At 36.7% G+C, this 26,253-nt stretch overlaps 1 protein-coding gene across 1 annotated transcript in view; it reads left to right on the top strand.

Annotated features, from left to right (window-relative positions):
* LOC149923553 (putative cationic amino acid transporter) overlaps positions 1-25,540 on the top strand; it is a 166,706-nt gene extending 141,166 nt beyond the window's left edge. Inside the window, exons 12-13 of the mRNA XM_090160783.1 lie at positions 1,206-1,333; positions 24,778-25,540. Coding sequence (XP_090016909.1) covers positions 1,206-1,333; positions 24,778-25,136 — 487 coding nt within the window. The 3' untranslated portion in view covers positions 25,137-25,540. The remainder of the gene's footprint in view (positions 1-1,205; positions 1,334-24,777) is intronic.
* Positions 25,541-26,253: the final 713 nt, after the last annotated feature.

The following is a 26,253-nucleotide window of genomic DNA, read 5'->3' as shown; positions in this document are numbered from 1 at the left end:
AATGGATTGGAGTCAAACCTAAGAATAGTATCAACATAGTATAAATTTTACTATTTCCCCCCCTTTCCGGCTGAAAAAATTCCATTCCCATCCCAGTTCAAATATTTGTTTTACAACCATTCCTATTTAATTTGGTATAGTTTTCTCATTCCCACCCATTCCCGAAATTAAAATTCCTGATTCAAAGTATTGCCGACCATTCCCAAACTCAAATTTATTTTCTCCATCCACTGACTAACCGAAAACAAGATCTCAATCTGTCTCTCGTCTATTCCCGCGGTATTTCCACGGTTACCATGGTAAATGGTAAAAATGCTGTGCCACGCAGCTTTCGACAACATAGCCCCCCCTTGAAATTTTCCCTCAAAACCCCCCCTGAAATAAAATCCTGGATACGCCCTTGCAACATAGTCATACTCCCTAGCACTTTCGCCTCGCAGCAAGAGGAACCGGGTTTGATCCCAGCTAGTGGCACTGGGTGAAAACTCGGAAAAACTCCTTCTGCGATGAGTTTCCAAGTTCTCTCCACTGGTTTAAAGTGTTTTCCCAGAGTTCTTGAATTTCCCCTTCCATATAAACTTGTTGAGGTTAACGGTAAAGGTTACGGGCTTGCCACCACCCTCCTACGCATTGTAACCCGGTCACCCGAATTAATGGCTTTAAAAATCGCTTGATGACTTAGGCCTAAGCTGGTGCCTTGTGTATTAGCCTAGCTGATTATTATAGATAAATACATTATTGCTTCAAAATAGAATGAAAAAGCAAAATATTTCTCAAAACGGTTGCAATACCGGTACGTACATACATAAGTGTTACATAAGTGTGACACTTCCTATTCTTCACATGCAAAAGTTTTACTGAGAGCTATTCACAAGGCAGACTGCATTAAGGGCTTCGTCGCTGTCTTGCGTCCACTTGCTAACGCGTCACAAGTAGCCTTTGACAACGCCTCGCTAGGGGGAGATTTTCTTCTTGTGATGACGTCACTCCATTACTAGCTCTCAGTAAAATATTCCCCAAAGTGACAAACTTATGGAATAATATTATAGACTTATGGTACATATTACCACCCTCTCGTACCAACCCCATCTCGCGAGCAAACATTGCAATAGCTCACGCTACGGATCCTCGATGAAAATATTCCTATTGAACAACGACATATAATAAAAGTGTCCGTTAACACTAATTTCTTTTTCCTGTCTCAGGTGTGACCTAAAGTTCAAGGCACCGTACGTACCATTGGTTCCAGCCATTGCCGTACTAGTCAACATCTATCTCATCTTAAGACTCTCTTATCTAACCCTAGTCAGATTTTGCATCTGGATGACTTTCGGTAAGTTTTTTTTCTTCTAAATGCATCTTCATTTATATTCATAAGACTAGTCTTAACTTAGCGCCGAGAATTTCAACATCGGGGAAGCTTACGCGACCAAGCGTGTGTACTCGTCGAAGACGCTCGATTTTAATTTGAAAGCGTTGAGGGAATGCCTAGTTTCTTTATGACCCGGGGACCACTTGGTTTATATTCATTTATTTCCTAAAAAAAGAGAGAAAAGTTTGAGGAGGTGAAACGCAAACTAATTTCTAAAGAATAAATTACAATAATCCTTGGAGGATAAAAATGTCTTCTAAGAAGTTCTCTTTTAACAAACCGCGATAGCAACACCGTAATGAACACACACATTGTCGAAATTAATCACGCCACAGAAGCCAATAAAACGAAATGAACGAAGTGGTTGTCAGTAAGTACTAAACGCGAAAAATCAATTTACCATTATTATATTATAATTACATTGGCTCGTGTGTCCAGTATTTTGGCGAACTGGAAACCTGCCTTAATAAAGCGATATTAAAATGATTAAAAATGATTGAAAAAATGATAAATGCAAATCTCCAGTTTCTCATTAAATTTCATATAAATCTCGTTGACACCTAAATTACAGTGATTATGAAGTAACTCGGCGTTGTGTTAAACTTCCAAGTAATTATTTTTAGCTGGGGACCACGGGTTATTAAAAATTGAACGCTTTCACAGTGGAAATGACTATAATGCTATAATTTTGGAAAAATCTTGAATCTGTAAACATTGTGTTAACCATGAGCCTGCGTCAAACCCGTGAAGATACATGGTTTACATCAGTGGTGTCCAAATGGCCGACATTAAATCGTACAAGGTGATTTTGACCTTGAAGCTAGCAATCTCGACCTTCCAAATGGCAATCGCTTAACGGTCCACAGAATCGTTCTACAAATTTGGGTCGGAACTCAGGTATTTCCTTTTTTTACGTGACTCAGGCGTAGACACGTGATTATGTAACTCTATCCTCATAATTCAAATGATTCTGTAATTCCATACTCAAAATTCAAATGATTCTGTAACTCCACCCCCAAAATTCAAATGATTCTGTAACTCCACCCTCAAAATTCAAATGATTCTGTAACTCCATACTCAAAATTCAAATGATTCTGTAACTCCATACTCAAAATTCAAATGATTCTGTAACTCCATACTCAAAATTCAAATGATTCTGTAACTCCATACTCAAAATTCAAATGATTCTGTAACTCCATACTCAAAATTCAAATGATTCTATATCCATTTAAATTGAAAATTTTGGTGCCCTAGTCTTGCTGGATACTTGATCTCATTATATCCCTTTGGTACAAGTAAACGAAATGTCCACTAGGTAGAAACGTCTGTGGTTGGTTTTAAATGAGCCACCAAATATATCATTAACAAAGAGTATAAACATGTGGGTAGTCAAAGAACTGACAGAAAAGTCATTCGTACAATTGAATCTGCCGCACCGCTATAAAAACATTTTTGTCGAATATTAGCTAGATTATAAGCCTCGGCCATCCATTCGAGATACTTTACGAGGCTAGCAAAATGCCAAAAGCAAGGCCAGCAAAAAGCAAGACAGTCCAAGTACCGGCTGCTCGCGCAATTTATTTGACTAATGAAAGTCGAAGCATTAACCTAATGGTCATCTTTTTTCGCTTCCATTCTCTCCCCGTGGCGACCTTCGAAATTAGAAAGGCTACAGCACTATATTAAATTGAATTTGGGGTATCAGGCTTAGGTGATGCCACCATTCGTTAAAATAAATAAGCCCAACCCGCCGCTAGGTCAAATTTAATAAAGGCAAAATGCAATATGAGACCCATAAACCTTTTAACACAGCGACGCCTCGTGGCGTTCTTAGACAACCAAAAAATAAATCGCAAATAAAAAAAATAGGAGGAAAATCAAGCAAAAATTTCTGGTTTCCCAAACGCCATCTAGTGTTGACTAAGTCGGAATTCGGAAATAAGTGGCGATTGTAATTCGAAAATCCTGCCATAATTTGCCCCCATTTTTAGATTAATTTTAACGATTCTAGGAAAGTATATGTTTAATATTATATAATTATATATTATACTAATTATGAACTTAGTACGTTTAAAAATAAGTACTTACTTTAATAACCACATTATACATGATAACTGTGAATAAATATTTCGGGATATTAACTACGACGACCACGTGTATTTATTTTGAAAAGATGGTAGTCACGTGACTTTGTGGAGAACTGCAGCGCCATCTGTCCTACAAAATACGAACTATTATTCATTTTATTTTGCTAATGGGGGTTCAAATTTTGATCAATTTATTATTTAAAACATTTTGTAATAGAAAAGTGTAAGTTACTTAGCTGTCTAAAAGGAATGTTTTTCTTTAACGTCGCACGGCCAACTATTTACACGAGTTACCGAATCGAAGTTGACTGTGAAAAGGTAGTCACGTGATTTTGTTTTCCCATTTTAACAAGTCGGTTAAGACTAAATTGACTTTATAGTATCGCCTATAGGAGGCAATATATAGTGGTCGGGTGTTAGCGCTGTAGAGTCATGTCCTGTATTCATCATTATTTGGCCCATGGTGGTACGAAGACAAATTAATTAACTTTACTCCAAATCACTGTTACCTTCGAACACTACCAAACTCGGAGATTGTTCGGCACCCGTCGGAAATAAAGTTCGCTAAATAAAGTGATCTGTGATAAATAATATTAGATTTAAGTTAAGTTAAATTTAATGTCTGCTATACCAGGGCCGGCGTTAGGGGTGGGGGTAAGCGGGGCAAAAGTACCCCGGGCCCGGGCCTCCGAAAGGGGCTGCCGGAACGGGTGCCTATCTAAAACTGTCTGACTATTTCCAAAAAAAAGCAAATTTTGCAGTAAAAATTACCTGGGGCCCGAAAATCCTAGCGCCAGCCCTGGCTATACACTCTTTTATATCCTTATTTGCGAGAGCTGCCCCTTTATTACAGGTCTGATTTCAAATAGTGCCTGCAAGGCCGCTTCACGCGGTCAAGTGCACGCGATGTCTCGAGCTGATGAGCACGTGCAGGCGCCCTTGCCTGTACTATTTTAAATTAGGCCTGTAATGAAATGGCCGACTTCGTAAAAGAGTGTATACTAATATGAAGTAAGAGCTTGAAAATGCTTGAAAAAAATTGTATTTTCTTCCAACTATTTTCCCTCTTAAAAATTTAAAGGGGAACGGCCAAGCTTTTCCAAATATGGCCTTATTTCCGTAGCAAAAGATTAACAAGACGTTCAATATACTAACACGTACCTTTTTTTGTCTTGAAAAAATAGCTTTTGGCCCAAAAAGTTGAAAAGGAAAATAACGCCAGGTGTTTCGGTTTGAATTTTCGCCGCCATCTTAGGGGCTGCCGCCAGCGCCCCTAACCCCGTATGAGCGATTTGCGAACTATCCTAATTTAGGCTTAGGTCTCTTATAACTGGAACGCACCGCGCGTGCAAAACCATTTTTTGCGTCTTCAGCAGTGCGCGCTTTTACGTTGTTTTTCTGTTTCACCGACTTCTCACCAGGTGTCACGGCGGACGCGCGCTTTTCGATTTCCCGAAATTTGTTTATTTTATTAAAAATTAACCACTCAATATTTTTGATGCGGTTTTCGCCATAAATTTTAGTTTTTAATGGGCTATAGGGCTATCTAACTGGTTAAAGCTTGACCGTTCCCCTTTAATTTAAAGTAATACCGTGACGTAAGTACCCCAACCACCGTCATTCTTAATAACTTCCGCTTCTACATAAAAAACGTCATGGCAACCCTGTTTTAAACGATTTTACAAAGGACTAACGATCTACTCAAAACGGGTAATTTTTCGACGTAAATTTTCAGGATGATTTTTCTGCGCGAGCTTGAGTGCAAACTCCGTAAGTTGCGATAATTTTTTTTATCCGTGGGTGCTGTTATTTGAAAAATGCGCCTTTAAAAAACGCAAGAGAACTAAGGCCATCTATTGATCAGATAATGAAGTTCTCGGATGTTTATTAATGTTAAATGCCGACCGCTTTTCGGGCGCTTTAGTTGCCTCCGGTAACATTGGTTTCGAGTGCAAACATCCATTTTAGCATTCTCAAATTAGACTAAGCCTTGTCTTGGTCCCTTCAATGGTTTATCAGAAGTATATAGTATATCTCACAGAGACAAGTATCCATCCTACCTATACTACAAGTGTTATTTGTTTGAAATAGTTCCCACCGCTGATATTTAAAAATACGTTTTGGAAGAAAAAATAGGGTGTTGGTCCAATAGGCGATAGCATCAATTGTTTTGTTCTTAGATAACTTTTTAAAATGATCCCGGAAATTCGTCATAGCACTGCCAACTTTTGTAAAGCGCTTCCGCGATCGGGATTGGCCGTGGTCAAAACATAGGGGGTTAGGTTAAAAACGTGTTTAAGTTCAAGTCTTTAATTTTTTTACAATTATAGTCAGAGACTTAACACTTGTGGCACTGGTTTAAGGGGTTTTCCCCCGAGCTCTTCGGTTTCCCCTTCCATAAAAACTTGTTGAGGTTAACGGTATTAGTTAGTGTAGGGAGCTGTCGGCTCGCGTGGCATGCAGGGCTTACCAGCACCTTCCTACGCATTGTAACCCGGCCACCTGAATTAAAGGCTTCAAAAGTCGCTTGATGACTTAGGCCTAAGGTGGTGCCTTGGGTATTAGCCTAGCTGATTATTATTATTTATTTTATCACAATAATAATTCTAATGGCCGTCGTTAAATTAAGTTTCACAAATTAATTTTTTTCAACTAAAAAATTATAAGTATTTAAAAACATAACTTAAACCTTTAAGTACGGCTTTCTTTTAAAGTTAATATTTTAAAGATTTATTCAATGAAGATGGAACTCGCTGTTCAACGGTAAACTATAAAGCAATTTTATAACCACGTGACTATTTTTAAAGGTTTCTACCGTTTGATGGCGCTCAAATGTTTCCCGAAATACATTTTACCAAGTATACCTTGCAATTTATGCTATCGCCTATTCGTTATCATCGTATTCTAGATGGCAGGGCCCCCAGAGATCCTATAATTCCTATAAAATCCTATATTTTCAAAAATGTCCTATAACATCCTATATTTTTAGCAAATTCCCCCAAAAGTCCTATAAAATCCTATAATTTTATAAAAATAGTCCTATAAAGTCCTATATTTTTAGAAAAATAATCCTATTTTTCCTATAAAAAAATTAAAGATTTGAGTGGGGACCCTGAGATGGATACTTATCTCGTAAGAGGTATATTATATACTTCTGCTTTTAAGAATTAAATTTGTCGTTACTTGATTAAAGGTAAGGGCAAACAACGAAGTTTGGAACCAGCCCTAACGAAATTATAAAGTAATTAAAGTTAATTCCCAAGGAAGTGTGTACCGTTAGAGTAATTTGTGGCTTTGTTAAAAGCACCTCCAAAATTGCGGAACACGTAATCAAAATAGATTATCCATTACTAAAATGAAATTTCTACACAAGCGTGTATTCAATCTCTTTACGCTATAGCAAGGACTTTTCCAAGAACTAATAAATAAATAACCTTTGTTACTTCGCGCGCAATCTCGACCTTTACGTTATATTAGATTAACTGCTACTTGTGAAACTTTGTTATACAGGGTCTTTTTTTTTGCTCGGAAAAGTGTTTTTTTTCAAAAACTATTTATAGTACCGATTTCAAATTTGGAAGGTCAATTCTCTATACCGGGGGACATCAGTTTGAGAAATTTGAGCATTTTCGGTAATGTTTTTCACCAATTTTGAAAAATTATTTTTCGACCACTAGGTGCGAGATAAAAAATTTCTATTATAAAGTTGTAGGCCGTCATCGAAAACCCTTAAAAATTGTTCACTCGACGAAAAACAATTTATTTATCAGTGAAAATTCGAGCTTGAAAAATTTACAAGTTGGTGAAGCCAAATTACGATTGTTTGAAACGATAATTGAAACCGAATTACCTAATCCAGTTGAAACTTTGGTTAAAAAAACGACCGGATTTAAAAAACACGAGGCTATAGGTCAATCCTAAACATGCATTGGGTATTTAAAGGAAAACTTTGGGAGATTATTATCAGTGTTTGATAATATTTCGAACAATGCCTCGTTATTCAGTAGCTGAGCGTACCGAGATAGTTGCCATTTACTATGGAGAAGCAGCGCAAAACCTTAGAAGAGTGACTGAAATCTTCGCAGAAAGACATCCAAATGGAGCACCATCTGTAAATACAGTAAGACGAGCAATTCACGATTTCAATCAATTTGGTAACTTGCAACCTAGGTTTCGCGGATTGGGTCAACCGGATTTAGACTTCGAGAACAATGTACTCGCGTACTTTGTGGCATATCCTCGTCACAGTTGCGCTAACGCCGCTGCTGATTTGGGTTGTTCTGCAAATCGTGTGTGGAAAATTCTTCGTAAGAATCGCTATCACCCATACAGAGCTACGCTCCACCAAGGACTAATTGACGGAGACCATCAAAGACGTTATGAATTTAGCAACTGGTTACTAAATGCTGTCCAAGAAGATAGACAATTTTTGCGCCATGTTTTGTTCTCCGACGAAGCGTCATTTTCTAGAGATGGGCCCTTTAATCATCAAAACAGCCATCTTTGGTCTGACATCAACCCACATTGGGGTTTTGAATATCATCACCGGGTTCAATTTGAACGGGTCAATGTTTGGGTTGGACTTGTTGGAAACCGTTTGATTGGTCCCTTTTTCCTGCCGACGAACCTCAACGGCCAAAGGTATTTACATTTTCTACAGAACGAACTGAGTGACGCAATCGACGACCTTCCATTGGCTGAAAGACGTCAGTTGTGGTTTCAGCAAGATGGCACCTCAACAACGAGTTTCCTGAAAGGTGGATAGGGAGAAATGGTCCAGTGCATTGGCCAGCAAGGTCACCTGACCTAACACCGCTGGATTATTTTATCTGGGGATTCGTTAAAGCAAAGGTATACGCCACGCCCATTGAAACTAGGGAGGAACTCATTAGACGAATAATCAGTGCTTGCCGAGACGTCACACCAGAAATGGTAGAGAAAGCGTTTGAGAACTTAATTGTCCGCGCACAAACCTGTGTTGCAGCCAATGGTGATATTATTGAAAATGTTTTGTAAAAATTTATGTGAATAAAATATCTGCATTTAAAAACCAAACGTGGAAAACTCTACTACGTTTGTATTAGACTTGTTCCCTTTTCAATTATCGTTTCAAACAATCGTAATTTGGCTTCACCAACTTGTAAATTTTTCAAGCTCGAATTTTCACTGATAAATAAGTTGTTTTTCGTCGAGTGAACAATTTTTAAGGGTTTTCGATGACGGCCTACAACTTTATAATAGAATTTTTTTATCTCGCACCTAGTGGTCGAAAAATAATTTTTCAAAATTGGTGAAAAACATTACCGAAAACGCTCAAATTTCTCAAACTGATGTCCCCCGGTATAGAGAATTTACCTTCCAAATTTGAAATCGGTACTATAAATAGTTTTTGAAAAAAAAACACTTTTCCGAGCAAAAAAAAAGACCCTGTATAAATAAATGAAATTACATCAGGCTCATTTATTTACGAAGATTAATATAACAAGTACAATTTGACAGGCCAGTGAAATATTTGGTACGCGCATTGCTTCTCTGCAGATTCCAACGAACCTGCAAGAATAGGCGAAACTATAAAGTCAATTTAGTCTTAACCGACTTGTTAAAATGGGAAAACAAAATCACGTGACTACCTTTTCACAGTCAACTTCGATTCGGTAACTCGTGTAAATAGTTGGCCGTGCGAAGTTAAAGAAAAACATACCTTTTAGACAGCTAATTAACTTACACTTTTCTATTACAAAATGTTTTAAATAATAAATCGTCAAAATTTAAACCACCATTAGCAAAATAAAATGAATAATAGTTCGTATTTCTTAGGATAGATGGCGCTGCAGCTCTCCACAAAGTCACGTGACTACCAGCTTTTCAGCCTCCTATAGAGTGTTGTCGTCTGAAACCCTGATACGTCACCATTGTAATTTGCCTATTGATAAAAAACGGTAACTGTCATGGCGACCACTATTAACACTACAGCTGTGACGTTACAAGTTTTCAAAATCGTATCAGACGACAACACTGAATTGGGAAAAACGGGCGATCGCGGACCTACTTCATTTTGGGTCAAATTGTTTATGGACAACTTTGATTTGGTAACTCGTGTTCATAGTTGGCCGTGCGACGGTAAAGTAAAAAAAAAATTCCTTTTAGATACTGCAGACAGCTAACTAACTTACACCCTTCTATTACAAAATGTTTTAAATAATAAATCGTCAAAATTTAAACCACCATTAGCAAAATAATATGAATAATAGTTCGAATTTCTTAGGATAGATGGCGCTGCAGTTCTCCACAAAGTCACGTGACTACCATCTTTTCAGCCCCCTTGGACTTAATAGTTTCGCCTATTAATATTTAACGATGTTTGCAAACTCCATTTCGTGGAAATTAATAAAAATTATATTCTAATGGAAAATATTAAATTTAATCCATATTTCAAGTTTAACACGTGACAAAGGTTTCACGGTATACACGCAAAGCTATTTATCATCATACTGTTTTACAAGACATTTTAAGGGTTTTCGTTATATTTTATGTTTATACCTAGGTTTTAGATTGATATAATTTTAAAGGTGGACGTGGTGAGATATATTTAGCAGCTTATGTGAAAAAATACTATACTTTGATCTTATACAAACGATGAAAACGCTCATTATTAATTTTCAAAAATATTTTATACATAAATAAAATATTTTAGAGGTATGTTACAGAATTACAAAAGAGGTTAAGCAGAGCAGTTGTCACGTGAACATTTTGGACGTTTTACTTTTCGCATTTGTACTTCGGAGTCGAATATTTAACAACTTCAAGACAACGCCATACTTGGGTCGAGCTTACGTGACACGTCGCAATATTTTAATAGTGTTTAAATAAAAATACTGATAATTATAATTTTCCAACTCAACAAATCGAGACAGAGTTACGACAACGTATTATTTATCTAGCAGCGTACTTGTTAAAAAGCGTAAATACTTGTTTGAATTGAAATATGCCTAGGCCTTGTAAAACAGAAGACGAATTTGGCCATGGACTAAGAATCTAAGGAGACTCACTTATTGAGGTATATCAGCCGCATTGAAGAGCGTTGAGAATTCGGTTCAACTATCAATATTAAATAAAAAATGCTTTTATCAAAGCAGTTGAAAGGTTAAATTAAGGGGGAGTAGTGGAGATCAATGAAGGCGCAGACATTGAAAATGTTTTAGGTTTAAAGAGTTTTGTTTTTGGAATTTTCAAAAGCGAAATATATTTCTAAAATAATTTCCATCGATTTTCCTCACCTTTTATATATTTTAAAACCCTTCCCTTAAATTTGAGCCTTGAAACTGTAACAGTAAACTGAGAAAATTTTAAATTGTAAATGAGTACGCGTGTTTAGTTCTGAATTTTTTCTATTCTAATCGAAATATTTAAACCAATTTTAAAATCACACGCATTTAGCCATGGATAAATTAATAGGGCTGTATGACCAAAATCTAGAAAGAAAAAGACAAAAATACGAGGTAGACTACATTGCTTGATAGTTGATACGGCACCATATTTTTCAAATGAAAAGCTTATTTCTGGGCTTCTGGCGTTGATTTTCGATTAAAGTAGAATCATGAATAGAGTAATATCGGCGTGACGTATGTCGACGTCCCCCATGCTTTTTCCTATAGATAAAAACTGCCCTCAAAATGGCGGCCATAGCCCAAAGCTACAGAGCGATACTACTCTATTAATTAACCTCATTAATCCATGGTAGAATTACACATAACAACACGGAGCTTTATACAGTTTTGGCATGCCTAATGAAAATCTGAAGCTCCACACAAGTCGAGTAAGCGCTGGTAGTAAAAAAAGAGACTTAAGAGTTACATTATATATGTATTTATACAGTGATTTCAGTGTCACGTGATACGACGTCACCCATGCTTTTTGAGTGAAACTACTCTATATGTGTATATAGAAGTTAAATGCTGTCATTTTACACGTAATCCTTCACAATTAAAAAATTTCTCAGTTTACTGTTACAGTTTCAAGGCCCAAATGTAAGGGAAGGGTTTTAAAATATATAAAAGGTGAGGAAAATCGATGGAAATTATTTTAGAAATATATTTCGCTTTTGAAAATTCCAAAAACAAAACTCTTTAAACCTAAAACATTTTCAATATCTGCGCCTTCATTGATCTCAACTACTCCCCCTTAATTCAACCTTTCAACTGCTTTGATAAAAGCATTTTTTATTTAATAGCTGTCCCTTTGCTCTGCCTCACAGGGCATATTTTGCTTAAAATTAATGATTGTAAAAGAAAGCCATAAGTTGGAAAATAAAAATTTATATTTATAAAAATATTTTAAATAGAACAGATCAATACTTTGCTGTAGGATATTTTACTATATTATTGGATGTAATTAACGGTACTTAAAATAGTTTTAAATATGTTATACTAAACAATGTATAATTGTTTTATGTCAAATTGACTTCTAAAAAGAAATGTACGATAATTTTCCAGGAAAATCGATAATTTTTGGCCTAGATACGATAATTTCAGATCTGGCAACGCTGTTTCTCAAACCCACATTGTCTACCCAACAAACACAAAATCGTCCTTTGGACATCCGATTGACATCACACTCGGATCTTTACTTCGTCCGTAGGATGCCCCAAAACCGCGGTTGATGGTTAGTCGAGTTTAATTTCCCAGATCTAGGGAAATTTTTACCCCTAAAAATCCAAAAAGGGAAAAGGGAAATCAGGCTAAAAATTTGCGAAATCTAGGGAAATTCCACGTAGGTTTATTTTAATGTGAAGTTACTAATCTAAATAATCACAATATTTAAAATAATTGATTTAAGGACATCGCACTTCTTCTATGGGATTTGGCTTTCGACAGATGTTTTTCAAATTGAAACATGTGGTTAAGCTTGATCAAAGGAGCGAAATTGTCCATTGCCATTTTTCTCTAGCTCTTATTTTATTATTGCTCATAAAATATTGTGTAATCAATAATTCCACGTACGAAAATTCATCGAATAATTATTTGCGAGAAAAGAAATAATGAAGTGGAGGTGTAAAAATCTTGGCAAGAAAACTCATTTCATAGTGAGACCGGACTAGCGACGCGCGAACGTAGAACGCTAACCGATGGGCTGTGAATTCTTTTAACAAATAGACTACACTACGTTTCGTCCACTTTTGACCGCTGATACTGGACAAACTATAGAAGCTAGGGAAAAATGACAATGGACAATTTTGCTCCTTTGAGCAAGCTTAACAACATGTTACAGTTTGAAAAAATTCGGTCGAAAGCCAAATCCCATAGAAGAAGTGCGATGTCCTTTTATGAAAATATTAAAAGAGAGTAATTTTAGCAAGAAAGCTTAATGTTTTCTATTAACCTGGCACCCCTGCAATTTTGCTTTCCACTTTTTCGTTTTATTATCGAGGACTCGTCTGCTCCTCGGAATGGTGACTGTGGTCGCGTGCAGTGTGAGAAATTATATAACCAATTATAATTAATCTAATAATTTCTAGTTTCTAGTCATCTAACTCTGTTGATTAAACTAATGGGGAAAAGTAAAAAAATCGTTATTTCGTGTAATAACGTACTGTTTTTCAGCTAATTATTCTATTACATATAAAGCCAAGAAATGTTTTAAGATAAATAGAAAATGATAAATATATAAATTATAGTTTAATATTGGTTACCTAGAAGGCGCTATGTATTAAATATCACTTTCTGAAGGCTAACAAAGAAACTAGGGAACATTTTTGTCAAAAAGGGAAGTTTTAAGTCCCTGTGAGGGAAATTTCAATTTGGCGACTTGACATCACTGTCGGTCGGACGTTAACAGCAGTGTTTCCACTTTGCGGCGAAAAAGGGCGTTTTCGGCGAAAACTGTCTCGGTGGGCACCATAAATTTTAAAACCGGCGAAAACCATTGAAAACGGCGCAAATTGCGGCGAAAATATTTTTCGATATTTTCAGTCAGAAAAACTAAAAAATCGTCGTCTCTGTAGTCCCTCTACTCTGCCCCTATGACCGCCCATTCAATTTTTATATATACCAATAAAAAATGTATAACATTTAAAGAAATAAAATGTATTTTTTTTTATATAAAAAAATATTGCCTAAATCTAAGATTGGAAATAAAGAGAAGTAAAATATGCAGTGACACTCACTAAAAAAATTAAGGTAAATCTATGGGGGGAAATTGCGCCGAAAACGGCGGCGAAAATCGACTATAGAACCGGCGAAAACTGGTAAAATTTCCCCTAAAATAGGCGAAAATCTCTACCGCAGAGTGGAAACACTGGTTAACAGACCGACGAGACCGTACAGACGCCAAATGTCCGGTTTGTCTAGAGCCTATGGACGATCCTAGGGATGTCAGCTGGATTTTTAATAGTTCATCTGGGGTTTTATTTTGGATTAATTTTGCACCAGCAACGACGTCTTAGGGACGTTAATCACTATTTAATGTTAAAAATATTTTATTCACAGTAAATTTAAAATTTTCAGTGAAACTTTATTTAATAATTTAAAATAGGAAATACATTTTTGAAAGCCATATATTCATTAATGCATTTCAATAAATTTGAGCTTTAAGTGAACCCTTGACTGAGAGTGAAAAATAATAAAATGTAATGGGCCAAAGTGAACCACCCCAAAACTAACTTTTGGAGTTACAATTTGACTAAATAAACTACTGCTTTATGAATTAGGACTTTATGTAAACCCTTGAATGAGATTGAACAATAATATAACCTAAAAGCAAAATAATAAAAAGTTATGGCCAAAATGTACTTTGAAAGCAGCGAATTATCAAGGACACCACTGCAAAACTTACTTTTGGAGTAACAATTTCACTAAATAAACTACTGCTTTATGAATTAGGACTTTATGTAAACCCTTGAATGAAATTGAACAATAATATAACCTAAAAGCAAAATAATAAAAAGTTATGGCCAAAATGTACTTTGAAAGCAGCGAATCATCAAGGACACCACCGCAAAACTTACTTTTGGAGTTACAATTTCACTAAATAAACTACTGCTTTATAAATTAGGGCTTTAAGTGAACCCTTGAATGAGAGTGAACAATAATACAACTTAAAAGCAAAATAATAAAAAGTTATTGGCCAAAATGTACTTTGAAAACAGTGATCGTTCCGCTACTTTTCAAGGAGACCACCTCAATACTTACTTTTGTAGTTACAATTTGACTAAATAAACTACTGCTTTATGAATTAGGGCTTTAAGTGAACCCTTGAATGAGATTGAACAATAATACAACCTAAAAGCTAAATAATAAAAAGTTATTGGCCAAAATGTACTTTGAAAACAGTGAATCATCCGATCCTTTCAACGCAGCTCAACCAAATAAACCATCAACTTTAATAAAAATGTTTAGTAATAATAGTTAGTACTATGTGATAGCTAACATTAAACATGTAAAAACTAATCGATCCAGAATGGTTAATTATTATATAAGAAAGTTGTATAATTTAGCTATTACCGTATACGTACAGGGGTGCAAAGGCTTAAGTTTTTAAATGTTGATTACAATTAATTTACACAAGATTATGGTTATTTTATTTTTTTAAATAATTATTTATGTATAATTTAATGCACCACAACCAAATTTATTTACAAATAATACGTTTATTAACACTGAGAAGATTTAAAACTTTTAGGGCGGTACCGACCAAAAATTTTATTTTCAAACTTTGGAACAGGGTTGCACATGAATTCCCAGCCGATAAGTAAAGCCGTCATGTCAAAAATGTTTCAATAAAGCAAAGCCTTCGGTAGGATTTTACCTACTGTCGAGTAAACCATGCACTGTATTGCGATTATGAAGTGTTTTATATTTTAAGTGGACAGTAATAACAAACTCGTTAAGCTATCGCTAGCCTCCCTAATACTGAACCTTGGGCATGAAAATCGCTTAAAATTTAAAAGTGAACAAAAAAGCTTACGTTTTTGATAGCATTAATAGTGCTTTCAAAGTCTATGGAGAAGCATGTTGGCCCCTTATAAAGACGTGGAATCTTAATACAATAATCTTAGTCTAGGCTTAGGCGACGGTACGTGCGAGAAAATTAGGTTAGGCTTAGTTCATTAAATTTTTTCAGTTTAGAAATGAAGTGGATTCCTGCGAATTAGATTAAAACACCGTAGCCATACGCGGCTTACTGGTTATTTTTACTTAACACAATGGTTAATTACCATTACTTACACTTTTAAAGAACCCATTTCAAAAATAAATGGTCTAAAACTTACGAAGCCTCAACATTTAATAATAATAATCAGCTAGGCTAATTCCCAAGGCACCACCTTAGGCCTAAGTCATCAAGATACTTTTAAAGCCATTAATTCAGGTGGTAGGGTTACAACTTGGATAAATAATAGTAGTTCCTACCTGTATATATCACTTGAAAAAAAAACCTGAACAGCAAATGGCTTATGCGACAGCAGCGCCGCTTCGGCGAGGTTAACGGATATTTTCCGAAACTCTAGTAAGACGTTGCCTTCTACAAGGCAGAACCCGTAACAAACACTTACGAATTGCACGCGGAACGCTAGAGTGATATATCCAGGTAGGAACTACTATTATTAATCCAAGGTTACAATGCGTAGGCGTGTGGTGGCAAGCCCTTCATGCCACGCTAGCCAACAGCTCCCTACACTAACTATTACCGACAACAACTACGCCATTTAGTCAAAATTGAACTTGAACGCTCCAGCTGCTCTATGAAACTTCGTCGGAAATCGAATTCAGTAACGCCAAGTTTGTCCACATTGAACTAAAATTAACCGTGACTTTCCTATTCCCAGTATTCACGCGTGCTTTTTAAAACCCGAACAGTGAGTCCCCTTAGATTCTTGGGTCATGATTTGGTGAAATAAGTACTAGTATGCGAAGAGATTCATTTGCGGTACACTCGGGCACACAAAGAAACAAATAATTGTATTTCGAAAACACTTATACCCATACATAACGCCTGTTTTAGCTATGTTCAAACAACGTTTTATATTCGTCGCGTACCCTGGGTTAGCGCAAGGTGTGCCATTTGTGAAAATTTTATGGCAAACTTACTTGATCGCTTTAGCCGGCAAAGGGAAAGCGCGCTTAACCTATTTTAAAGAATATTTATCCAAGACTTTGAGGTACTCCCGACGTTGTTGTTAAAACTTCTAGAGCACTTTGCTTAACCTCGATTTTTAGCTCAAACAGTTATCTCCTTAATTTTAATTCATGGTAAATATTTCAAAAAGTTGTCAAAGTAGAACTGACACCTCGACTGACACACTTCTGGGTTTTAAGTCGCTTTTGATGCTACTTAAAGTACGCGTGGTAGGGGAGGGGGGAAATAGAAACAGGTCAATATTTCACAATGAAACGTCGCCGTCCTATACGCGACGGTCAAAACAACAACTGTGCGTGTCAATTATTGATTAGGTGGATGGGCCCAGCAAAGAACCTCTGTCCATTATTTCTATGGCCTGTCATTGAAAGTACGATTGGGAAACTCAGTCGTGCGTTTTGGAATAGCGTGAGATAAAGTTTGTAGCGAGTGAGAAAAAAAAAAGTTTTCGGTCGATCCAAAACAATTTTCCACCGCGAAAGAAATCTAAAATCGGATTTAAATTCGCTTTTCTAGTGCTCTTTAAAATGACCCCGTCTGCGCTGAATAAATAAAAGCGAGAATGTTTTCATTTTGACGGAGAATCCGCGGGCAGCACTTTGTACGCCTCTTGATTCCCGGGACCAAAACCACGCCCCTTCGCCTTTCCTAGTGTAATCATTCCCCGGTGAGACACAGCGGTATGTCTCTGTCTACGTGTAGGCGGAGAATATCTTTCGAATATCATGAAAATGAAGGCTATCCAGTGGCGGCTTCGTATTCTCCGTTAAGCTGAATGTATTCTTGATAAAAGTGAAATTTTCAATAAATATACGTGGACATTCAAATTCATAAAAGATGAATTTGACTTTGCACGCGCGCTGAATGAATGAATATTTATTTATTGTCCCTTTGAAATACAAATCCCTTTGATAAAAGAGAGTAAGCCATTAACTCGATTAACTTGGATATGGCCAAAAATGTTTATTTACACTTTGGGAAAATGACTAATTGGGGATTTGGAGCAAGGCTAAAAACGTTTCGACATTTAGTCATTCTCACGAAGCGTAAATAAATACATTCTTAACAAGAACTATTTTGTGTAAGGAATAACCTGCGACATCAGCTTATAGCTCCGGTGTTATGCCCCGCCGAATTTCACGCTCTATCTCGATTATAGGTGTAAAGCGCCTTCTCTTGAAAAGAATACGAAATATTACTCATAAATATTATTACATTACATTTCATTACATTACATTACATTACATTACATGACATATATAGCACATTAATTATATTTCATTCGTATTATTTGGTAGTTTTTTTCTATACATAAAGTAATGCTAATCATAAATTAATTATATATAAAGGCATATGTAACATAATTACTCATAAGTATGCCTCTGTATAACATTTCCATTGAAAAAAAATCAATGAGACCTTGTTTCACGCGGAACATACATTAAGCGGACCCAAAAATTTAAAAAATGCTTATAATCCTTGCGCTATTGAAAAGGTTACCATGGAAACAAAATCTCGTGATCGCGAGACACGAGCTAAACTTGACATGGGCAAAGCCAGAAACGCGCGAGGAATTCTCACTAACTTCCGTTTACAATCAGTAAAGTTGATGACGCGTATTTCGTCACGGAATTGTAAGTGACGTAATTTACGTCATATCCCGTGAACAAGGTTTCATTAACGAAAATACTTTTATGGCATACTTATGAGTGATTATGTTACATATGATAAAGGTAATCATTTTAGATAAAACATTTTCGTTACGGTATTTTCAAAAAGTATATTTCAATGTAGTTAGAAATTGGGAAAGTTTGGTTTTTGTGAAAACTTGCCGTTACTAACACTTTTGATTTTGATCAATAGATTACGGCATCTGAGTCTTACAAAAATAAATGTAAATGAAAACTGGGTCGGTCTTGAGTTATCTATTACGTAGATCGGTTCCTGTTCTTAATGTTACCAGGAAACTATAGGTATATACTTGGAATGTCTAAGGAAGAGTATGGTGGGTACTTGGACTGATAAATACAAGGACGATTCGGCTACCCTTAAATGCAAAAACACTTCTTCCGTGGACTAATAAGTCCATACTTCATCCATGGATAGTACATTTTAGGGGATCGGTAAAAAGCCTGGTTTTTAGCCCCCGTAAACCAATCACACTAAGGGAGTCGTCCAAGGTTATTTGAAAAAAAAAACAAGTATCGCTAAGAGTGGACGATACTGTTCGAAAAAAGAAAAAAGATAAACACGAAGTACATTTTTACTCCAAAAGGTATTTTTTCACTTTTTTATAGATTAAATATGATATACTAAATATCAGTTGATAGTTTTTACTTAATTAAAATCCAAAATTAAAAATTACTAAAATATAAAGTGCAAAAAATTACGTAACAATATCAACCGCATTTTGAAATATTAAGATCACGTGGTACAAACGACCTTGCAAGACTCCCTCGGAGTCTCTCGAGCTGATTGATACGTGGGGAGAAATAAAATGCACTGTGGAAGGCTATCGAAAACCTGTCCTCTTAATTTACTGTCCATGCTTCTACCCATCGCTATCGCGACTTGAAAATGCTTAACTCACTCTGCGCATGGGCGAAGGTATCACAAGGAAGTGCTAACCACTCCGCCAACCTATTTGACATTCGCCTCGCAGCAAGTAGGAGCCGGGTTCGATCCTAGCTTGTGGCACTGGGTGAAAACTCGGAACAACTCCTTCCGCGTTAGTTCTCTCCCCATTTGTTTAAGGGGTTTTCCCTCGAGTTCTATGGTTTCACCTTTCATAAAAACTTGTTGAAGTTAACGGTAATAGTGAGTGTAGGGAGCTGTTGGCTCGCGTGGCATGAAGAGCTTGCCACCACCCTCCTACGCATTGTAACCCGGTCACCTGAACCTAGGAAGATGAAGACTGCGCATCCTGGAATAGAAAATTGTATCCCCTAAATACGGGCTCCCCGATCTCTCTAAGGCCACTCAAACCTTTGGACACACGATTTTTAGCGCCATCCCATGACAGCCAGAGCAACTACTTTTTTTGGAATTTCGTCTGCTAGTTGTTTTAAACTTTGGAATTTTGAATTTCTCAGGCAGTATCCGATTTTAGTCGCGAAAGAACCCCAAACGGTTTTAATAGTGGAAACAAATTCCATATGAGTGTTTAAATAGTTTAAGTAGAATGCGTTTTTATAGGAGTTGAAAAACTGCTGCTTTGATAATTGTCGTAGTGATTATAAGAATATAACTTTTTACCCAGTTCCTAAACCGGGTAGGAATAAGAATTATTATCCGTGAAAAACAAATTAACATTCCCGTGTTCCAGACTCCCAGCCCGATTAAAAGAACCAATGCAGAAAAATTTTAAAAGTTGCAAATTTTCTACGCTAGATGTCAGTTTTTAACTTATGTCCAAGAGTTTGAGGTTGGCATTCATGCTGCACTCCGATTTCCACTCCAGAAGACCACTTTCATCCTCCTAGCCTGAACTAATGGCTTTAAAAGTCGCACGATGACTATTAGCCTAGCTGATAATTATGCGCTAGCCCCTTTTCTCGTGCCACTTTTGCAGCACGGTGGCCATGGATTCCGCTCGATGGATTCTTAGACATTCCGAGTGTACGCGTGCATAGTTTCGCGACGTGACCTAGTAACGCTTTTAAACGAAGATAGTAAAAAATCGCAGCCCGACATAACAAACATTCATATACACGCATAGCGTAACCAGCTTTTTTTGGAAGCGCAAAATAAACAAACTGAAATGAAGTAGAGCGTCGGTCGTAGACGCGGACTTTAGAACGAGCGGTAACTCGTATTCCAGGCTGGGGATTTGACCGTTTTATCTCTTAAGCCGTTTTGTCCGCGGGGGACGAGGGTCAGGGAAGAAAGTTGGGGCCCGTCAGGATTACGGCTTAAGGTGGAAAAGAGGATCCGAAACTCGACATTATTAGCGGACTATTTTCCGTTCTCCTCCCATCTTCGGATAACATCGTAAATAGCTCGTCGCGAGAGCCTGACGAAGGTTCTCTCGGCTTATGTCGTAAGCCCTATTTGCAGTTAGGGCACCTTACTAAGAGAAAGGAAAGCTTATAATGGAGTACGAAAATGTTGCTTCATCCAAACCGAGAGGTGCTTGGCCCAATTTCCTTCACATACACTTTTTAAAATTTACAATATGAGCACTTTTGTTTGGCAGCGAGAGCCACCCGGATTCCATCCCCACTTGTGGCACTCACAAGGAGACGACCCGAGGAGATTTTCACCGATTTTGTTCAAATTGGAAGGATAAGTATAGACCTTTATGTAACTTGAAATTTCCCAAAAGGAAAATATTCGACGAGTTTTAGTTTTACCATGGCAACCAAAATTTTTTTTGATAACTTAAAACCTACTTTTCGATATGGAAATGAACATGGAGAAATCGCAGATTTAATGGTTTGTAATTTTTTTAAATATTTAAAAAATAAATTATATTAAAAAAATTGAACATTGGGTAAATTCAGCTTCATTTGGGGAAATGCGTGTAAATTTGGGAAAAAATAATCAAATTGGGTAAATACAAGTAAATTTGGGTTATATTATTTAAAATGAGTAAAATGGTATATACATTTCGGTAAATATTAATAAAATGTGTAAATTAGGTAAATGCTAGTAAATTTACAAAATTTTACCTAAATTAACCTGAATTTACCCAATGCATTTTTTAAACACAATTAGTTTTTTTAATACTTAAATTTTGTTTCAAAATTAGCGATTTCTCCATGTTATTTTCAAAGGGAAAAGTAGATTTTAAGTAATCATAAACATTTTTGGTTACCATGGCAAAACTAAAGCCCGTCAAAACTTTTCCTTTTGCGAAATCCCAAGTTACATAAAGGTCTACTTATTTCCCGAATGTAAGCAAAATCAGTGAAAATCACCTCGGGTCGTCTCCTTGCGAGTGAAAAACTTGGAATCCAATCCTTCCGCGTTAAGCCTGGTTTCCACTGGGCTAAAAACAGCGGAATTGGCTTTCCGCACCGTTTGCGGAAAAATATTTTCCGCAAAATTTTACGGAAAGCATGCAATATTCCGCGAACAAGCGCGGAATGGAAGTTCTATTTTTCCGAATTTTTAAATCGCAACGCAATGTGCTAACCAATCAGTGTAGATCGTGCGTTGACGTCACTAGCTCACTACTCTCGGTTTGATTCAATTTGTTAGGCCTAAAAAGCGACGCGTTTAGTTTATAAACATTGTTATTGTAATTTAGTCAGTTTGTCACGATGACTTCTAATCAAAAAAGAATGAATGGTAGTCAACAGGAGTTATTCATAGCTTATCCTTTTTTATATGACAAAGCAAATAGATGAAAATCGGTGAACTGCTATGGGAGCTATCTATGGCGTCCATTTTAATTCTGTGAGTCAGTAAAGATACAATCTTCGGCGCATGCGCTATCGAAACCGCCAAATTACAAACCGCTTGAAAAAATCCCCAGTGAAAACCAGTTGCGGAAAAGCCGGAAATATATTTGCGTAAAACAATTTCCGCCGATTTTAGCCCAGTGAAAACCAGGCATTAAAGTCATTTTGAATTCCCACGTATCCCTGTTAACTCGTCTTCATGCATGTTGCATTGCGCTTTATAAACATAGCTTAGCACTGATTGTAGCAGGTAATTTTGCACAATTCCTTCTCCCTTTTGTGTCTGACAAAGATTTGATCATATTTTAAATATGATTGCGAAACCTTACTCATTTATTGGTAAATGTTTTAAAACAAACGACTGTATACATTGAAATAACGGTATCTGAATTTATAATATTGCTATATTTACAAAAAAATACTCCGCTCTAGGCAAAGTCTATAAAACAAAATGAATAAAAAGTAATAATATGAAAGACAGAACTTTATTAGTAGAATCAAAGACAAATATTTGATTCTTCAGTAGTACCTTTGCCCGTATAAATATTATCGTATCATCAATCGGAATTGGGTACAATAACCGGCTTGTTAAGTCAAATTACTCGGTCAAAAAGAGTAAATAGTAGTAATCATCGATTGACCTATTATAAGATTGGTGTTCATAGTTCAATGAACTAAACCCTATATGAAGAGGATTTTAATTCAAGGATGTATAGGCTTTTCAAGGGATTCTTTTGTTGCAAACGAGAAAGAGAAATTGAGACGATGGCAATTTCGACGCCAGCGTGTTTGCTTCTCAGCGGTGGTTTATTTTTATTTATTTTCGGCCGAACCACGCGATTCCCCCCAGGAGTACCGTAACTTAATTAATGAATTACACGGCAAAAACTATACTAACTTCCGCCCATCGAAAACTTCCTGGAATTGGTTTTTTTTTATTGGCACAGGGAAGGGTAGAAACTTGATTAAGTAAAAAGCTATCCCGTAAAGAGTTTTATCAGTGCGGGTGACCTTATCGCTGAGAGTTCAATTATAAGGTTTTAATATAAGTAGTTAAAGTAATACAAGTACACTGAGGTGTGGTAGTGGAGTGGTTAGCACTTTCGCCTCTCAGCGAGAAGAGCCAAGTTCAATCCCAACACGGGGCGCTAGATGGAAACTCGAAGCTACTTCTTCGGCGTTAAGTTTGCAAATTCTCTCCTCACTGGTTAAAAGGATTTTCTTCGGTTTTACACTTCCATAAAAGACTTTTTGAGGTTAACGGTAATAGTGAGTGTAGGGAGCTGTTGGCTCGCGTGGCATGAAGGGCTTGCTTCCACCTTCCTACGCAGTTTAACTCGGTCACCTGTATTAATAGCCTAGTGTTCTGCCTTGGGTATTAGCCTAGATGATTATTATTATTAAGACTTAGTAGAGGTTTGAAATCAATGGAGGATTTACTACCAGATACTTAACTACTGAATTAAAAATAATTATCAAGCATTTTTATTTATTTTCAAAGGACTTTGTGAGCTTATGAGAAATACTGAATAGCTAATAACAGGAATCCATACCTCTACTTGGAATGCTTATCCTGCCGTAACGCGTATCGTAAGATCACTCTGACGGCTTTGGCCACGCCTACGAGATAAAAAATCCCCTCTGCGCGAGCTCCCCTCTCACGTTGTTATTTGTCAAGTTAACATAGTGACGTCAAAAAAACCGTCTGCCACATCGAGACGAAAATCTGCCGCGATAAGCATTCCCAGTAGAGGTATGGATTCCTGCTAATAATAATAATTGCTTAATTCATAAATCTGATCACCACGGAATTAAAAAATTTAATATTTTCCTTAGGCTTAGAAGGAGAGTTTCTAGAATTAAAGGCATTCACAAAAACATTTTCTAAGAGCTGAAAATATAAATAAGATTTTGAGAATATAACTTTTCTCAAAGCATATAAAATTAAATAATTTTAACTAATTTGCTTAAAAAATTTTAACAGGAGGGGCTTTTCGGAAATTATAGGGGGGAGGGGGGCGAAATGAGCCCGTAACAGCGGCAACCAGAGCGAAAGAAATACTACACACTTTTCTACGTTCGCCCGTAAAACTTTCGGGATAGTTGAGACCTTTTCACCATAGAAAATTAATTTTCGTTCTTGTTTCAATTGCATAGGTCTGAATTTAGGGTTGCCGCGGTTCGGTTCGATTCCGGTTCCTCCAAGAACCGACTAAGTAAAATCGGAGCCGAACCGAAAAATAGTAGGAACCGAACCAAACCGAGAACCGACCAAGTAGAACCGGAACCGAGCCGATCAAGACAAATTGGAACCGGAACCGAACCGAAAAATAGTAGGAACCGAACCGAACCGAACCGAGAACCGAAATTATAGGATCTCCTTTTCGGACCCTTGCCGAGCAGAATGTCGAAAACTAAAAGTAAAACTACCTCGCGCAGGTGGCGAAGATATTTTCGCTTATTTCTACATATTTGGAAGTAACATAGAACACGCGGCGAAATAAAAACGAATAGTTTGGACAAAACTAAATTAAGTGTTTTCTAAATACAACGGTTTTTCCTTCCAATATAGTTCTTGTCACTTGTCACTGTTGTCAGTGGTTTATTTATTGTTTTCGCGGCTTTTTCAAAAGTAATAGTATTCGAAAAGTGTTCGGTTTTTTCGGTTCCGGTTTCGGTTCCTCCGGTTCTAATCGGCAACCCTAGGTCTGATAATGTATTGGGATAGTCGGGACCTGTTCGAAATAGAAAATTAATCTTCGTTCTTGTTTCAATTGTATAGGTCTGTTAATGTACTTCTGTTACGGGATCAAACACTCAACGCTGGAGGATTACTACAGCATGGGTGGCGGCGTCATGCCCAGCTCCACGTCGGGTGGTCCCTACTACAACGAGGGCGCGGTGGGCATCGAACTCCAAATACCCACCGACCGTCTGCCACAGGACAAGGGCAAATCCGGTAGCGGTGGCGTCCAATCAACGACCTTGAACGAAAGGACCCCGATCAACGGGGACTTGAACCGACTGGGGGTCGGAGGGCAAGGGCCCGTGGCCCCGCCCCAGTTACCCCAACGCAGTCTACGATCACCCTCGAATATGACCCCGGCGAGCGTCGGCCGAAGGTGGGAAACATTCGAATGAGTCGTACACCCACACCAAAAACTTTATGCAAATAATAAACAAAGAAAAGAATATAAACAAAAAAAATCTATATTTATTGTTTAAAAGAAATGTGAGAAAATAAAAAAAAATCACGAATTTTTTGAAGATGTTACTATTAAAGAAAAATTACTCTTTTGGAAAATTAAAAAAAATATATCTTCGCGATATTTGTTGTTGAAAATATTACGAGATAAACAACGGCAAATACGCCCGGATTAATGCAATGGTTTTCGAATTTATTTCTTTAAAAATCAAAAAATTAAAATAATTTATATTTGATTATTGGTTTGAAAAAAATTCTCGAAACGCTAATTTTTAGAACGTTGAGGGTGGAAATCAATTAATTGTAATTATAGTATTAAGATTTTTTAATATACGAAACATATCGTAAAAATTTTAACTACTTAGAGATTTTTTTTGTAACGAAAAAGGTTGAAAAAATTCCATTATTCCATTTAACTTTTTATGTATTTTTTTAACTATTTAAGAAATCTCGATAACCGCTTTTGTGACAGTAATTTCTAGCAAATAAAATAATCGAATTACGTAAACTGACGTCATCGAAATAAATGCGAATGACGTCAATCAGCCATTTTAATAAACATTTTCTCTTTAAGCCGAGATTTCTTAAATACGAATATTAAATCCTTTCTCGTTAGAGTGCTATCAGTTTAAAGACTACGAGTGCGATTTATTTAATTAAAACCAATTAAATAGGCCCTGTAGCGGTTATATAATTAACGTTTAATGAACTAAAGTGCCTAATTAAGAGATTAACAAAAAAAGATGGTTACAATCAATTGAACTAAATATGCCTTAATCCGGGCCGTCGCTATAACAACGTTAAATCAAGCCAAACACAAATAAAATAATACGCTCTATATTCCCGTTGCGAGCGCCGCGAGTTTGGGGTGGCGGATGTCGGAACTAAACACACGAAATTTTCTTTTCTTCTGGCATCAAGCGAACCTTCACGCGTGGTGCCAAACGGGATTGTAGAATTAGTCCTTTGGAGAAATAAATATAAAAGAAAGATCCACAGCCACTGGCACCAAAATGTCGCGAGTTTCATCTTAAAGTAAAAAGGGTGGTGTTT

Source organism: Leiobunum rupestre, chromosome 10, assembly GCF_980474605.1.
Source record: "Leiobunum rupestre chromosome 10, qqLeiRupe1.1.hap1, whole genome shotgun sequence".
Lineage (NCBI taxonomy): Eukaryota > Metazoa > Arthropoda > Arachnida > Opiliones > Sclerosomatidae > Leiobunum > Leiobunum rupestre.
The sequence above is the reverse complement of the archived record's forward strand: the minus strand, read 5'-3'. Positions and strand labels throughout refer to the sequence as shown.